This window comes from Cotesia typhae, unplaced genomic scaffold, assembly GCF_013202065.1.
Source record: "Cotesia typhae breed Kobodo isofemale line unplaced genomic scaffold, CoteBio_Ctyphae contig_11, whole genome shotgun sequence".
In the NCBI taxonomy this organism is placed as follows: Eukaryota; Metazoa; Arthropoda; class Insecta; order Hymenoptera; family Braconidae; genus Cotesia; species Cotesia typhae.
Window position 1 is genome coordinate 159,991 of NW_027423711.1, and position 15,334 is coordinate 175,324.

The following is a 15,334-nucleotide window of genomic DNA, read 5'->3' on the forward strand; positions in this document are numbered from 1 at the left end:
TTTTGTTTAAAATGTTTAATTTCTTTATACTTCCATTGATGTACAAATTTGAAAGCACCCACTGAAATTAAATTTAGATTTGTATAGAGGCAACTGATTGAAGATAAATAATATAGATTCTTAATGGCTTCATTTCTTCTAGTATACGAGGTAATTAAAAGCAATTTTGATAATAAATAAACAATGGTTTATTAAAATGAACATTCAATGTTAAATAAAATTAATTTCTTATCCCTATGTAAGATTTTAGATCAAAATAATATAGTAAATGGGATAATAAATAGTAATATTAAATATTAACTCCTATTAAAATTTTTTTATACCTAAATGGCTAGCATAATTAAAAATAATATTTTAAACTCAAAATATTTAAAAAATTCCCAAAGTTTCATGATATTTAAAATAGTAAATGCCTGAAAATATTGATTGATTTTATATTAATCAATTACGAATTAAAATTATCTGATGTCTCTTTACTTTTACATAAACCCTTTTTCTTATTTCAAGCATATATAAATAATAATTTGTAACAGTTTTACCTGTTCAGGTTAGCCCCTAATCAATTTTATAAATAACTAAACAAAGCTAACAATAATAATAAAAAATAATAAAAATTATCAGGGCGCCACCAGGATTATTAATCACAGTTCCTGGAACCGGTCCAGAGCTGAGAAAACTTATCTTAGGGTAGAGAGAGTGGAGGAAGGTGCTGTTAAATAATAAAAATTTAATTAGCAAGGTTGATCAACATTTATTAACAATAAAAATTTAACAAACTTAACAAATTTAAGCGCTCACTCACACACTTATAATCTAACGAAGCGGAGAATAACTGCGAAATAAACGATATTTACAAACGAACCTTCTTCCAACGACGATACGATGACTAGACGGGCTTTTTTGAACGAACGGTCTCCTACACCTGACCTAAAACTAAGCTTAAAATTACAAGTCCACCGGACTACCAAACGAACTCACTTTACACACTTATAACTTAAAATTAAGTCCACAGGACTACCGCACTTAACACTATTAACACTCTCTATCACGCATAACCCATACAATTCTTCATACACATGACCAACATTTCGCTTAATTGATTTTTACTTTATAAATTTTAATAAATCGAACGTAATTAAATTTTAGTTAAAATATTAAAATTAAATTATTCAATCATTAGTAAATTAATAAAACGACAAACAATATTTAATTTACAACCAATTATCAATTCCAATTGTTAATTTTAATTCCGTTAAAATTTTAGATGGATTAAAATTCCTCAGTAACTTATTGTCATGGTCTTAAGAATATAACAATACTTATTTAGAACAAAAGGTCTTTATGCCTTGAATTAACTTTTGATAATTAAATAAATCACAATATAAACCTTATTTACAATCACTTCAAAATTATTAACATAAGTTTAATTAACTAATTCTGATAAAATTCTCACTGTGACAAATTTTTGACTCAATTAACCGATTTCTTGGACTTAATGTTCACGCCGATAATTATCAATCTCAGTAATTCCAATTTAACTACTTCACGGACTTAATCCCCAAAATTATTTAATTTATACTTGTTAAAAATAATTTTATAATATAATAATTTCGATAAAAATTCCTAATATAACCTTCTTAATAATTTTCTACTCTATAATATTCTCAATTAATAATTTTCTTAATATAAAACATTCTTAGTAATTAATTCTTAATATAAAATATTATCAACAATTTTCTGATCGTTTTATCAATTATAAAAATTCGACACGAGTCGAAATAGTCAAATTTTATTTGCTAGAACATTCGCCAGTCGAGGCTTGCTTGACCTTGGGTATTGGAATTTATGCGACACACAACTGACGCTTGACGAAAATTCCACGAATAAAATCTATCGATTTTTCTAAATGACAAAAATTAATCAATTTTACTCAGTTAATTATTGAAAAATTAATTTAATGAATTTTCTTAGATGTTAGTTAATTGATTGAAAACTTTTAGATATTAAAACTTCCCCCGCAAGGTCGATCGAGCGATCCCCGGGTATAAACCCCCATGAAAATCACTCAATCCAAAAACTAGCAAATGTTCTACGATTTATTTATTGAATTAAATTTTCGTCGATTAACGATCCAATTGATAAATAATTAGGAGAAGTAACTGGGCATTGGATAAACCGCGGTCCACTTCCTTCCCACAGAGCAATAATTGACACCTTGACGAACAAAACGATGATCTAACTCACTCGTTGAGGATGAAGTCCTAGTTGTTGTTGGCTTCCTTCGTCTCGTCACTACTCCGGGGATCGGTCCTTCTTGATTTCCGTGGCACTCAGTCTGGCGGTCACACTACTTCTCCCTTTTCCACTGTACGGCTCACCTATTTTAACCCAAACTCACCCCCTCCTATTCTCCCTTTAGGCCCGAAGATCGAGACGCGCCAGTGCTATGTCGAATAATTATCGATATCCGGTGACTTCTGAAAAATAATCCTTTATAAATTAATTTGTGATAGTAAAATAGCTTTTTAAATTATAACTCTAATTTTCATGATTATTGAAACAAAAAATACTTAACGTAGAGGCAATTAATATCATCATTTCTTATTTTTTCTATTAAAAATAGTTTTGTTACAGAAAGTTAACTTGTTTAACCTTTAAAAATCAATATATACGAGTGTATGTATGGGTTTCACATGGTTGGCTAACTTTTTCATGGGTCAAACATCTGTTATGGATTATAAAACAAAAAAAAATATTCACATATACAACTGTAGTAAGCTGCAAGTTGTCGACATTGACGCTCTTTTATTTGTCAGGTATATAAAACAGAATTAGATCAATTTTTATAGCTTCTACAAGACTTGAATAACTTCAAACGACTCTGAAAATATAGAAGACAAAGAGTAATTTAAAACAAAATTTTTTAAACTACATAAATTATAAAAAATGTCTTCAAGTCTTGATATTAGTATCGATACTTCAGAGATATTAGATATTGCTGAAAAACTTGTTGATGATGTTGAAAAAAAAATTGCTGAAGTTAATTATCGTATAAAAAATTTTCGTCTTGATGACAGCAGGTATGTTTATAATGCTAAAGTTAGCCATCAGCTGTCAGTTTTAAAAATTTGAATCACAAATCAATCAATTACAATAAAAAAATGCTTCTAAAAATTTTCACTTGTAATTTTTATTCATTTTCACACGTAAAACTTTTTAATTAAATTTTTTTGTTAACAATTGCATTATTATAAAATTTTAAAATAATTAAATAATTATTAAATTATAATTAGATATAATTAATTATAAATAATTAAATTATTATAAAAAAAAATTAAATTAAAAAGTTTCACATGTAAAAATTAATAAAAATTACAAGTGAAAATTTTATGACATTCAAGTTAGCTGTCACTTCACAATTTTTTAATTTTATCTAACAAAAAGATTTGTTCCAAAAAATTATTTTTAAAAAATTGCATTTTTTTATTTTTTTTTTTTTTTTATTTTTAGATGTCAATTTTTTTACTTATTTTTTTTTTGCCATAATTTATTTGTTATAAAATTTTTAAAATGATTAAATATGTGCTACATTAATTTTCATGAAAATTTTTAGAAGCATTTTTATATTGTAATTGATTTATTAAAAAAATTTTTTAAATTAATAGCTGGCTGCTAACTTCAGTATTATTAATAATCTAATTTAAATTTAAACAAATTATTTTTTTTTTGTAATTCTTTAATAATAATTCTTTTATCTTTGTTACAGCTACGCTGATGAAAGTGAGTTATATATACGAGAAGTTGTTAATACTAAGTTCAAGGAATTAAATCGTGACATATTGTCACTTGATGATAATTATTATTCTGAGGGAAATGAAATTGAATATCAACATTGTCATTGCGAACAACAAAACAATAATACGATAAAGCTATCTAGAGTTTTTACATTAAATAATAACAACAAACAAATAATTACTAATGAAGAACAAAAAAGTGATACGGAAAGTAAACCCCAATTGAAAGTGAAAATAAAAAAAGGTATTTTGAATAAAACTGATTCTATTAAAAGTCAATCTAGTCAATTATCAGTAATTAGCTCACTAAAACTTGATTTGATATCAAATGATAATAATATTATAAATAAAAATAATTCTAACATACCGGAATTGAAAAATGACTCGTGCGAACGAAAACAAAAAAAAGAAAGTTTTGTTGATATTGCTGTACAAACAAGTATTCAAGAAATCCCGCATGAGAAACCTGTTTCATTAGATAAATCCAAAGACTTGTTGACTGAAAAAAATATTTCTAGTGATTCAATAACTAATGATAAAATAAAACCAGAAAAAATAAATCCAGGTGATGATAAACGACAACATTTGTGTAAAACAAATTTTCAACAACGACTTACAAATGAAAACACTAAAAAATCAAATGAATCTTTTATTGAATTTATGTGCCGAATTGTTGAGTTAGAAACTAATAATATTATTGAAATGAATACTGATGACTTGATAGAAGAAAATCGACATCAATTAAGTTATAATAAAACTATTGAAGATGAAATAATTAATGATGATTTTGATTTCAACAAAGTTAATCTTTATTCACCAAAATTTGAATACGTTGATAAAATATTGAATAAATTCGATGAAAAAATGAAAACTTTTTCAGAGAATGCGAATAAATTGGTTAATGTATTTTCTCGAATTGTAGTCTGTAATAATAAAAGCAATATTAATTTAAAAATAACTAAAAATGATAATAGAGAAAAGAATTTTGATGGAGCGAAGTTATCATTTAAAGCGCAAACAAGAAATTCAAGTTCAGAAACAACTATTACCAGTGAATCGCTCAAGCCAACTGAAAGATTTTCAACTCCATTGAATAATTATTCTGTTAATATTGATACAAAAAATATTTCTAATGACATTGAAGAACTTTCAACGCCTATTATCAAACCTGATATCAATAATGATTCAAAAGTTTTTATAACAAGGAATAAGCTTTCTCTATCAGCAAGTACTATAGAAAATTATGATAAAGTTGCTGCTCATGATGAATCCGAAATTGAACTTCATTTATCAGAAACTCTTCAAAAGATAGAAAAACAAATTAACGAAAAAAACCATTTAGATGAGTGTCATGATTTTTCTTATAATGATAATGATAAGGAATATGACTGCCAACAAGAGACTGAAGTAAATTTTAAAGTACCTGGAAATAGTTTTGATATAACTAATCATAAAATATGGGATAACAAGAAAAAACAATTTGAAAATACAAAATCCTCTATTTCAAATGAAAAAACACTATCTAAAAGTGTTAAGTTACGACCAAGTTCAAAAAATACTCCATTGCAAATAAATCAGAATGTAGAACCTGATCATGTGGAAATAAATTTAGTTGTTGATTCATCTAAAGACGATCTTCGAGATCGTACTTCTTTTGATGTTTCAGCAATTTACTCCGAAAGTTTTGAAACAGCTTCTTTTTCTGAAAATGAAAATACATTAGATGAACTTAAAAATTCAAATGATGATAAAATTGAAAATTTTGAATTGAATAAAGAAAATCATGGAGAATTTGAACCTTGTTCATCGATTAATCGTGAAAAAAATAATTCAAATGTCTATAATGTAATTGAAGAATTAAAAGATAATTCACAAACTGGTGAAAAAATAATACCTGTTTCTGATAATGAAAAAAATTCATTAGATCTAGCAAATAGCTCAAAAAATTTAAGCATTCAATCATCGACCAAACAAAGTAAAGATAAAAAACAAACATCATCATTATCTCTAGAATCATTTCAATTACTGGAAAAGATCTCATCGGTTGAAATATTGCAAGAAAAAAAGGTATGTAAAGTTAATTGATACATTATTGTGTTTTTATATTTTTATAATAATTCTAACAAATAAATAAATAATAAATTTGTTAATTGCTTAGGATAAAAGTAGTTCAGGTGAATATTCAGAAGGTGAATTACCTTTGCCGATTTCGTTGGGTGAAGTAAGAGTAAATGGTACTCCTAATTCACAAGAAAATGAAAATTCAAATTATTATCAGAACTTAACTGATCAAATACATAATATCCTGAATGTAAGTATATTATTCTTAAATAAAAATTACGTAAAGATGAAAATAAATATTTTTTTATTTTTATCATGTTGCAGTCATCACTTAAAAGTCTTGGCGAAATATTAAACTCCAATGGGGACTCAACGTCCAGTAAGAAAAAAAATTCACATTACTTGAAAATTGATAGCTAAAATATAAATAAAAAAATTAACTTTTCATTTTCTAGGCGGGACATCACTGATGACTTATGATATTTAAAATATAAATAAATTATTAAATTAAATAAAGTAATAATAAAAATGATGTCATTGAAGTTAGTCGACGTTCTAAATTTTTTGATTTTTTTTTTAATAATTAAATTAAAACAAAAAAAATATTTTTAAAAAATTGCACTTGCAACTTTTGAAGTTTTTTATACGTGCAAATTTATTTTTTAATTTTTTCTTAGTTTGAAATAAAATTTTTATCTTGAATATTATTTTTGTATTCAAATTTATACAAGATATTTAAGTTAGCTGTTACCTGATTAATTTTTAATTTTATTTAACAATTAAATTAAGTATAAAAAGTTATTTTTTAAAAATTGCCTTTTTTTACTCTTAAAATTTATTACATTAAAGTTATCAGTCGCTTAATAATTTTTTAATTTTCTTAAACAAAAAAATTTGTTCTAAAAAATTATTTTTAAAAAATTGCATTTTTAATTTATTAAAATTTCTACAAGTCCATTTTTTTATAATTTATTTGTTAAATAAAATTAAAAAAATTGTGGAATGACAGCTAAATTTAATGTTATTTAAAATTTCTAAATGTCAATTTTCTTTTCTTATTTTTTGCCACAATTTATTTGTTAATAAAAGTTTTAAAAATGATTAAATATCTGCTTAATTAATTTTTATAATTTATATTCGCAATGACTACGTATTATTGCTAATTATTTTATTGTGTAATCTTGAGGAAAACTAATAAGTAACCTTGAAACATGAAATAAGGAAATAATTAAGTTGTAATATTTGCAGACCATAACCTATCAAAGTGTTTTTGTTGAAAGTTTTAACTATACCACTATATTTATAAACTATACATCTGTAAATATATTGTATGTACTATTTTGAATATATTTTGCTATATGATTTTTGTAAACTAATTTTTTTTTTTTCCACAGTAGTGAATAATCCTTTTTTTTCCATAAATATCATGTATAAACTATACGGACTGTCTATTCGCACACTGTGAGAGAGTTCCGCGTGAGGCTAGCGTAAATATTACAAATTATTTGCCATGCTAAAATTCACGCTACAGTGTCCGAATAGCCTCAGCCATAAACATAAGTAAGTAGTTATTTAAGAAAAAGATTTAAATTTGAAAGAAAACATGTGATTGTGAAATATTAAAAAATGGACAAAGAAAAAAGTATAATTGGATATTGGATATCGGAAAAGAAACAGCAGAAATTGAATTGGAAAGAATTTAAAAATATTTGTGAGCAAAAAGGTTTTGTATTAAAAAAGGTAATGTTGGTTTTTTTTTTTTTTTAATTTCTTAATAATTCTGTAAATTTTTGTTAACAAAATCTCATTAGAGGTTAAACTGTGTTTTTTTTTATAATTTTTAGATTAATCTTGATGGTAATCTTGACTCTCAAGGACCATTCCACGTCTTCCTTCATAAATTAACCGATACGTTAGCATTAGCAGAGAGAGGTGATCAAAATGTAATAAACAATTTTTACATTATACAGAAAAAAATGAATTTTATTATTATTTACTTATTTATTTATTAAATTTGACATTGATTGCAGGCCAAGAGAATTGTAACTAAAGCTCAAGAATATTTGTATCAACATCCAGAAATGATACTGATAGATCCTTTTGAAAATGTTAAAAATTTAAATAATCGTCAACAATCTTATTTAATGTTACACAAAGAAATCAAGTCGAGTGGTTAGTATCGAATGCAAAAGAAAAATCATTTTATTGCTTAAGTGGGAACACCACTGTGACGATCGAAAAAGAGAGGTGATTTTCGGGAATTTTTTTGACAGGGAAAATAAAGGAATTTGGGGATTGGATTTTTTTTATTTTATTAAGGGTACATTAAAGATTATTACTCTAAATTTTTATTAAATAATATTCAATTTTTACAAAGTTATTAACAATCTCGTAGAACACTATAAAAAATTTCTCCCTCTATGGTCGGTTCGTTAAAATGAAAATTTTCATTTAAAAAAAAAGGCGGCTAAAAAAATCTATAAAATAAAAATTTTTTAAATTCCTTACGTGTGACGATAACTACATCCTTACTGATTAAAAAGCAATTGGAATTTTTATTTTCAGATGATCCGTTTTTGAGTTAACGAACTGACCATGGAGGGAGAAATTTTTTATAGTGCTCTACGAGATTGTTAATAACTTTGTAATAATTAAATATTTTTTAATAAAAATTTAGGGTAATAATCTTTAATGTACCCTTGTCACAGTGGTGTTCCCCCTTAAATATATAATATAAAAAAATTTAATATCCATATCAGACATATTTATTTCAGATATATTTGTTCCGAAGACAATCCAATTGAAATCCGAGAATGCGGATGAAAATTTAAAGTCATTGAGATCAGCGGATATTAGATTCCCATTTATAAGTAAACCTTTATTTGCTCATGGTTCTAGTGATGCTCATAAGGTAATTGAACGGTTAAAAAATTATACTTATGAACAAATAGGATACAATCAATGAAAAAAAAAAAAAAATTGTTCGCTAATATTAATTTTAATTTATAGATGATGATAATATTCAACGAAAAAGATCTCATGGATTGTCAATTACCATGCGTGGCACAAGATTTTATTAATCATAATGCAGTTTTACACAAAGTTTTTATTGTTGGGAAATATTTCCATGTTGTTGAAAGACCAAGTTTGAGAAATTTTTATCCAATCGATTGCGAACAATTGAGCACATTATTTTTTAGTTCACATGATATCTCGAAGAGTGGATCAAAGTCACAATGGTCAGTGATATCAAAAGAAGATAAAGCTTTGAGAATTGAACCGAACCATGAAATTATCCAGTATATTGTTGCAAAAGTAACGAAAATTTTTGGACTAACACTTTTGGGGATTGACGTAGTCATTGAAAATCATACTGGAAAATATGCTATTATAGATGTTAATGTTTTTCCAGGATACGATGGTTATCCACATTTTTTTACACATTTAATTGATACTATTACAAATTTTATTACCGAACGGCGAGTGAATCATAATTTAGACTGTTCGATATTAAAAAAATGTAACGAAGAATTAGATTCAGGTTTTGAAAGTGATGATAAAAAGAAAAAACCTATTAAATAATTGTATTAACTTTACATTCAACTTTAAAGTACAATGAGATTAATTTAATTTATAATAATGAATATTTTTTTATTAATTTATTAGCTAGTCAAAAGAAAAAAAACAGCGAATTAAATGTCGCTTGCTCTATTTTTTTTTATGATTGATATGAAAAGTTAATATGAAAAATTATTAATATTAAAATTTTAAAGACAAAAGATTAAAACTAAAGATTTTTTTTTTATAAATTAATCGTTTAATCAATGATTTTATTCCGTATCTACTTGAGTTTCTACATTTTTAAATAAAAATTATTTTTTCTATGTTTTAATATTTTATTGAGACAATAATTACTCTATTGATATTTTCTACTAATTTTTTTCTGCATAAAAATATATTTAAACAAAAATACAATTATTTATTTTTGTTCAAATGCTATATAATTACAAGTTTTATTTCGAGAATAGTATATCCTGAATTTTTACATACGTATCAAGCAACTAAACTAATTTTTTACCAATAATTTTTAAAAATGATCAACATGTTAAAACAGATGTATTTTTATTTTTAATATAATTTATACATTACACTTATATTCTTTGTTGCATTTATTTTGTTTACTACAATTTTCAATAATGATAATGACGATAAGATAATTTTACTTCCAATGTTATGTTCAACTTTATCGAATTATTTATTAATACAATACGTAGAGTAAAAAAACTTAATACATTAAATCATAATTCTTTGACAATGCGTAATTCATGTCTGTTACTTCACATAAAAGAAACGAATTGACAGAAAATTAATTAAAATTATTGTTTAACAAAATTTAAACTTTAAACAATTTATTAATTTCATCTGATATTTCCTCAACAAATGTTATTGAGTGGTAGAAAGGGGAATATCTTAGTTTATTAAAATTTCAAAATTAATAGATTTGTTTAGAATATAGACTTATATAAAAAATTTTTTTAATGTTTTCACAAGCAGATGAAGCTGAGCTTGATGTTATAAGATAATACTAATATAAGTAATTTTCAAACTTTAAGAATTCAGTTTTGTAACAGGCGTGAACTGTCAAAATATCGAAAAATATGTATACAACTATTAAAATAATGTCAATTTATACAATGATTAAGTCAACTTTAAAAATTGATTCAAGATAACTTTTTTCATAAAATTTTGAGCTCAGTAAATTTTTTACATAAGTATTATTATTGGATAAAATTATTAATTTTAAAACTTGACTAAACCGAAATTCTTCACTTTCTAGCACTTTTCTCAAACGTTTAAAATCATGAAATATTTATTAAAACACTGTAAAAATTATATAAGCGAAAATTGTTTTTTTATATAATAAACTTTTGCCATTTTTACAACTCTGTAATTTTATAAATATTGTACAATGTTATAATTAAACGTAGCTTCAATACAGAAAAACGCGTGTCATTATTTTTAATATGGCTTTTAAAAATTTATTTTACTGTAGTGACCATTTTTGTAAACATTTATTTATATTTTTAAGATTTCCATTTTTATTTGTTTCTAAGCTGCAGTGAATTATTTTTCAGATGTACATTTAATACAATATAAACACCAGTATAATTTCTTGTTATTAAAATGATTAGTTCTAAATTTAAATTAAGAAAAATATAATTTTTTGTCAAGCGGACGGGATTCGGAAGCATTCGGAAAAGCTAGTAAAAATATATTTGAAGTTAAATAAAGTTTATATTAAAATTTATGAAAATAACTAAATGTTTATATTAACATCGTATTCATGAATTAAATTTTGATATAATGTAAGAGTAACAGTAATAATTATTATTATAAACTAATCCCTTTAATATTCGCATTAACATCTTATTGACACGAATACTCGAATAACTTTCATCTTAGCCAAAGTTTAAGTCTTAATGCATCTACACCATTTAGATAATACCGAAATAGTCTTTTATCTCTGACAAAACCAAGATTTTCATATAGTCGTAAAGCTGATCGATTTGTTATTTCGGTTTCCAGAACGACTTCATCAGCATCATCTTCGACCATCGCCCGAATAGCTTTCCTTACTAGGTTTGAGCCTATCCTACGTTTTCTATATTTTATATCTACAGCTAACATTGCGATGTAACCACGTTTTATAACTTTTCGATGAATATCAAGTTTACAGACAATTGCGCCCACACATTCTTTGCCATGCATTGCCTAGAAAGAAAAATAATAATATACAAGTATATTTGATGTAAGATAAAAATTAACATTTTAATACAATTGATAAATTTAAAATTATTTCTGAACAGTAAAGGGGTCTTCTGGTTTGACGTCCTGATTTTTGAGCATTTTTTTGGGATTTTTTTTGTAAAGACCAATAAAGAGATATAACTTTGAACTTATTATCATTTATTTGTACACATTTCAAAAGTATACAATTTAATTTTTAGCTAAAAACATTCAGTAGAATTAAAGTTATAGTGGTCTGAAGACACCCGCCTGGAAAAAAATTGACGTTCACTTCTTCCATGATATCATCTAATTAGCTTCTTATCTATAATAAAAAAAAAAAAAAAAAACCCCCGGTGGGTTTTAATCTATATACTTAAATACATCGAGTGGAATACGATCAAAATAAAAATTTTTTTATTTCTATTTTTTTGTACCAAAAATTTGACAGAAAAAAAATGAAATTCGGAATTTTTGTTCCCAAGTCTGTTAAAAATTCATTTTTAAAATTTTTTTGATCGTAGTCCACTCGATGTATTTTAGTATACACTGAGAAAAAAAAATACTTTTACTCAATAACAATTTCTTGGTTAAAGAAACTCGATGACGATCAAATATTCTATTATTATTAATGATTAATCTCTGAAGAGAAGAGCATCAATATTTATCTTTGAATAATAGATAAACAAGAGAATAGCTTTATTTAAATTAAGTAAAAATTATTTCAATCAATTTAACAAGTTCTTGAGCTAAGAATCTATGTCCTTGAAAATTTTCAAGAACATCAATTCTTGTATCAAGAAAATTTTCTTAATGAAAGTATTTTTTTTTCTCAGTGTACAGATTAAAACTCCACCGGGTTTTTTTTTTGTTTCAGATAAGCCAATCAGCTGATATCGTGGAGGAAGTGAGCATCAATTTTTTTTTAGTCAGGGGTCTTCAGACCACTATAACTTTAATTCTATTATATGTTTTGAGCTAAAAATTCAACTGTATATTCTTGAAATATGTACAAATGAATGGTAAAAAGTTCAAAGTTCTATCTCTTCATTGGACTTTACAAAAAAATGCTCCAAAATCAGGGCGTCAAACCAGAAGACCCCCTTAAATTTCAAAACATGTTAGCGGTTATATTAAAGACTTATCAGCGAATAATAATATTTTTCATAAGATGGACTACGAAGACAAGTGATTCATGAAACCTAAACATAATTTAATATCAAAAAGAGTACAAATTAATATCATTCAAAAATTTTTTAATAATAAAATTAAAAAGTAATAATTTAGAAAATATTCTTTTTAAAAATGATCTATAGATATTCATTAGTATTGAAAAACAACAAAATAGTTTATGATATAACTTGAAATGACACAAAACAATTTATAACAAAGTCTAGTTGATTATCGACATGATAAAATGAGCTGACATTTCTTTGTCCAATATTGTGTTGCATTCTGTGTCACACAATATAATTTTTATCAATCGCACTTGAATTTCAAGCTCCAATGCCTGTAGCTTGTCGAAGCTGGTCAATAGTGCATATTTGAATTTAATGTCCCATTTAATTGAGTTTCAAAGAATGAATAAAAAAATTAAAAATGTAAATCACAGAAACAAAAGATATTGATTAAACATTTTCTTGTGTTTCGATAAGCTTAACAGACATTGTAATTGAGATTTCAAACACATGACATGAACAGGGCATTTTTTTGGTGTATGAATTCATATAATGTCGTAAATTTCTTACCAAAAAGCAAAGTTTGGGCCAATTATGAATAAAATATCTATAGGTATAAATGGAGTATGGCTCACTTAGGTCTTTTTGAATTAACTTCATAATATCGGGCATTTGAAGTTCATTTGTATAACTAACGTACTCTATGTCATTGTCTTTACTATCTACACACGCTACTTCTTCTTTATCTGAAAACATAAAAATTTAAGGTGAATATTAAAAAAAATGGAATTAGCAATAATTAAAAGTAATACGATTTACCTAATTTATTTAAATGACTAGTTTCCATAGATTGTGTTCCAGGTAATAGATTATGGTCTACAGAAATATTTTTTTGCGAATTACAAATTCCATTGTGTAATCCATTGGTGAGAGGTTCTTCACTAAAATCTGGAGTTTTTTTATTGATACGCGATTTTATATTCATATTTGCAATATCAGGCAGTGAGTTATCTGACATTGTTTCTATTTTCTCTATACCAGCAATAATTTGTTCATTTTGTCCTCGTTCGTGATCCATTTTTTATTTTTTTTTTTTTTAAATTATCTTATTGATTTAATTATTTTTTTTCACTGAATTGAATAATTATTTTAATAATATTATTAATGCAAAAATCCAAATTCACTAGAGCCAACAATAAATTTCATATGAGAGATTCAATTTATTGAATAATTTTCTTTTAGTAAATATTAAATTTATTTCAGTATTTCACCATGACATATGCGTCCTAAAGAACTTTAACATTATTTGAATCGACTTTTCATAATTAACTCAAAGTTTTTTATTAGAAAAAAAAAGGTTTTAATTCCAGATTCACTCATCGGATGAAAATTTATGAACAATCGGCGCCATTTTAATTTTTCTGAATAAATCTTTATGAACTAAATATTTAGTATGTATACCTATAGTATCGTCCAATAGGTTTGTATAAATATGTATCGACAATAATTACGTGTAGTTGGTAAAAGAAGTATCTTTATGTTTGTAAACCGAATATTTCACTTCATGTAGTTGGAATCAGACCGATGATACCTGAAAGTTACAATTTTACTCAATAGGATATAAGAAGTAAGAACGGATTGTACTAAAATTACTGAAATCTAATAATACTGAAGTTGACAGATATTAAAAATTTTTTTCGAATTTTGTAGCAATTAAATTATTATAAAAAAAATTTAATTTAAAAGTTTCACATGTAAATATTAATAAAAATTGCAAGTGAAAATTTTTAAAAGCATTTTTTCATTGTAATTAATTTGTTAAAAAAATTTTTAAAATTGACAGCTGACCGCTAACTTCAATATTATGAAATCTAATATTTAATTAAGTTTGTAGAAATTATAAACAAAAATATGTTATTAATTTGAATAATCTTATTGCTGTCAGTATAATTTAATTAAAAAATAAAATTATTATTAATTTCTTTTCTTTCTCCGACCATTGTATAAATTGTTGTGTTCAATAAGATACTAAATGATTGCAATTATTGAAATAATACTAAAGTTAGCCGACGTTTTTAATTTTTTTACTTATTAAATTAAAACTAAAAAATTTTTTTTAAAAATTGCACTTATAGTTTTTCAAGTTTTTTACAAATGAAATTATTTTTTCATTTTTTTTTGTAACAATTTTTTTAATAAAAAAAATTATAAAATTATTCAGATGTTGGCGAATAACTTAATTTTCATGTTATTGAATTAGTTAGAATTTACACAACAGGAAAAAAAAACATCTGAAATTGAATATGAATACTATCAAATTCATAGTTAAAAATTTAAATATAAAAATTAAAGCAATAATTTAAAAATAAGAAATTGGCCTTACATACGTAAATATTTATAATGATGAATTTAGCCGTCAGCTGTCAATTTTAAAAATTTTAATAACAAATCAATTACAATAAAAAAATGCTTCTAAAAATTTTCAATTAGCTATCACTTGACAATTTTTTAATT

General features: G+C 24.6%; 3 protein-coding genes and 1 long non-coding RNA gene across 10 annotated transcripts; 2 read left to right on the forward strand and 2 right to left on the reverse strand.

The window, feature by feature from the left end:
• Nucleotides 1-726: 726 nt before the first annotated feature.
• LOC141528585 (uncharacterized) lies at nt 727-6,126 on the reverse strand. The gene is made up of 2 exons (XR_012479400.1): nt 5,993-6,126; nt 727-2,881 (listed from the first exon to the last, which is right to left on the reverse strand). It is a non-coding gene; the product is annotated as an uncharacterized LOC141528585 (long non-coding RNA).
• On the forward strand, nt 2,889-7,387 carry LOC141528543 (uncharacterized). 6 transcript variants are annotated; one of them, XR_012479397.1, is made up of 6 exons: nt 2,889-3,080; nt 3,767-5,861; nt 5,953-6,105; nt 6,180-6,234; nt 7,104-7,183; nt 7,250-7,387. XR_012479397.1 is itself a non-coding variant. In XM_074244669.1 (6 exons), the coding sequence occupies exons 1-5, from the start codon at nt 2,947-2,949 to the stop codon at nt 7,130-7,132; spliced, it is 2,466 nt and encodes an 821-aa protein (XP_074100770.1). In that variant the 5' UTR covers nt 2,889-2,946; the 3' UTR covers nt 7,133-7,172; nt 7,250-7,380. The 6 variants fall into 6 exon arrangements, 4 of the variants coding, with proteins under 4 accessions (XP_074100770.1, XP_074100753.1, XP_074100780.1 ...); XR_012479398.1 differs by having other exon boundaries at nt 7,253-7,350; XM_074244669.1 differs by having other exon boundaries at nt 7,104-7,172; nt 7,250-7,380.
• LOC141528568 (inositol-tetrakisphosphate 1-kinase) lies at nt 7,320-9,812 on the forward strand. Of its 2 annotated transcripts, none has more exons than XM_074244690.1 (5): nt 7,320-7,595; nt 7,700-7,798; nt 7,886-8,027; nt 8,615-8,766; nt 8,865-9,812. In XM_074244690.1, the coding sequence occupies exons 1-5, from the start codon at nt 7,482-7,484 to the stop codon at nt 9,435-9,437; spliced, it is 1,080 nt and encodes a 359-aa protein (XP_074100791.1). In that variant the 5' UTR covers nt 7,320-7,481; the 3' UTR covers nt 9,438-9,812. The 2 variants fall into 2 exon arrangements, with proteins under 2 accessions (XP_074100791.1, XP_074100801.1); XM_074244700.1 differs by having other exon boundaries at nt 7,325-7,595; nt 8,630-8,766.
• A 148-nt stretch (nt 9,813-9,960) lies between these two features.
• LOC141528578 (N-alpha-acetyltransferase 30) lies at nt 9,961-14,242 on the reverse strand. Its single transcript, XM_074244710.1, has 3 exons — nt 13,640-14,242; nt 13,391-13,566; nt 9,961-11,627 (listed from the first exon to the last, which is right to left on the reverse strand). The coding sequence occupies exons 1-3, from the start codon at nt 13,896-13,898 to the stop codon at nt 11,310-11,312; spliced, it is 753 nt and encodes a 250-aa protein (XP_074100811.1). The 5' UTR covers nt 13,899-14,242; the 3' UTR covers nt 9,961-11,309.
• Between the last annotated feature and the right edge of the window lie 1,092 nt (nt 14,243-15,334).

Excerpts from the sequence above, each read along its gene's own strand:
- LOC141528543 (XM_074244645.1), top strand. The coding sequence starts at position 2,947 with ATGTCTTCAAGTCTTGATATTAGTATCGATACTTCAGAGATATTAGAT. Across the intron at positions 3,081-3,766 it reads TTTCGTCTTGATGACAGCAG|CTACGCTGATGAAAGTGAGT; the intron begins GTATGTTTATAA and ends TCTTTGTTACAG. Across the intron at positions 6,106-6,179 it reads AAATACATAATATCCTGAAT|TCATCACTTAAAAGTCTTGG; the intron begins GTAAGTATATTA and ends ATCATGTTGCAG.
- LOC141528568 (XM_074244690.1), top strand. The coding sequence starts at position 7,482 with ATGGACAAAGAAAAAAGTATAATTGGATATTGGATATCGGAAAAGAAA. Across the intron at positions 8,028-8,614 it reads CAAAGAAATCAAGTCGAGTG|ACATATTTATTTCAGATATA; the intron begins GTTAGTATCGAA and ends TATCCATATCAG. Across the intron at positions 8,767-8,864 it reads GTTCTAGTGATGCTCATAAG|ATGATGATAATATTCAACGA; the intron begins GTAATTGAACGG and ends TTTAATTTATAG.
- LOC141528578 (XM_074244710.1), bottom strand. The coding sequence starts at position 13,898 with ATGGATCACGAACGAGGACAAAATGAACAAATTATTGCTGGTATAGAG. Across the intron at positions 13,567-13,639 it reads TAGTCATTTAAATAAATTAG|ATAAAGAAGAAGTAGCGTGT; the intron begins GTAAATCGTATT and ends TTATGTTTTCAG. Across the intron at positions 11,628-13,390 it reads GGCCCAAACTTTGCTTTTTG|GCAATGCATGGCAAAGAATG; the intron begins GTAAGAAATTTA and ends TTTTCTTTCTAG.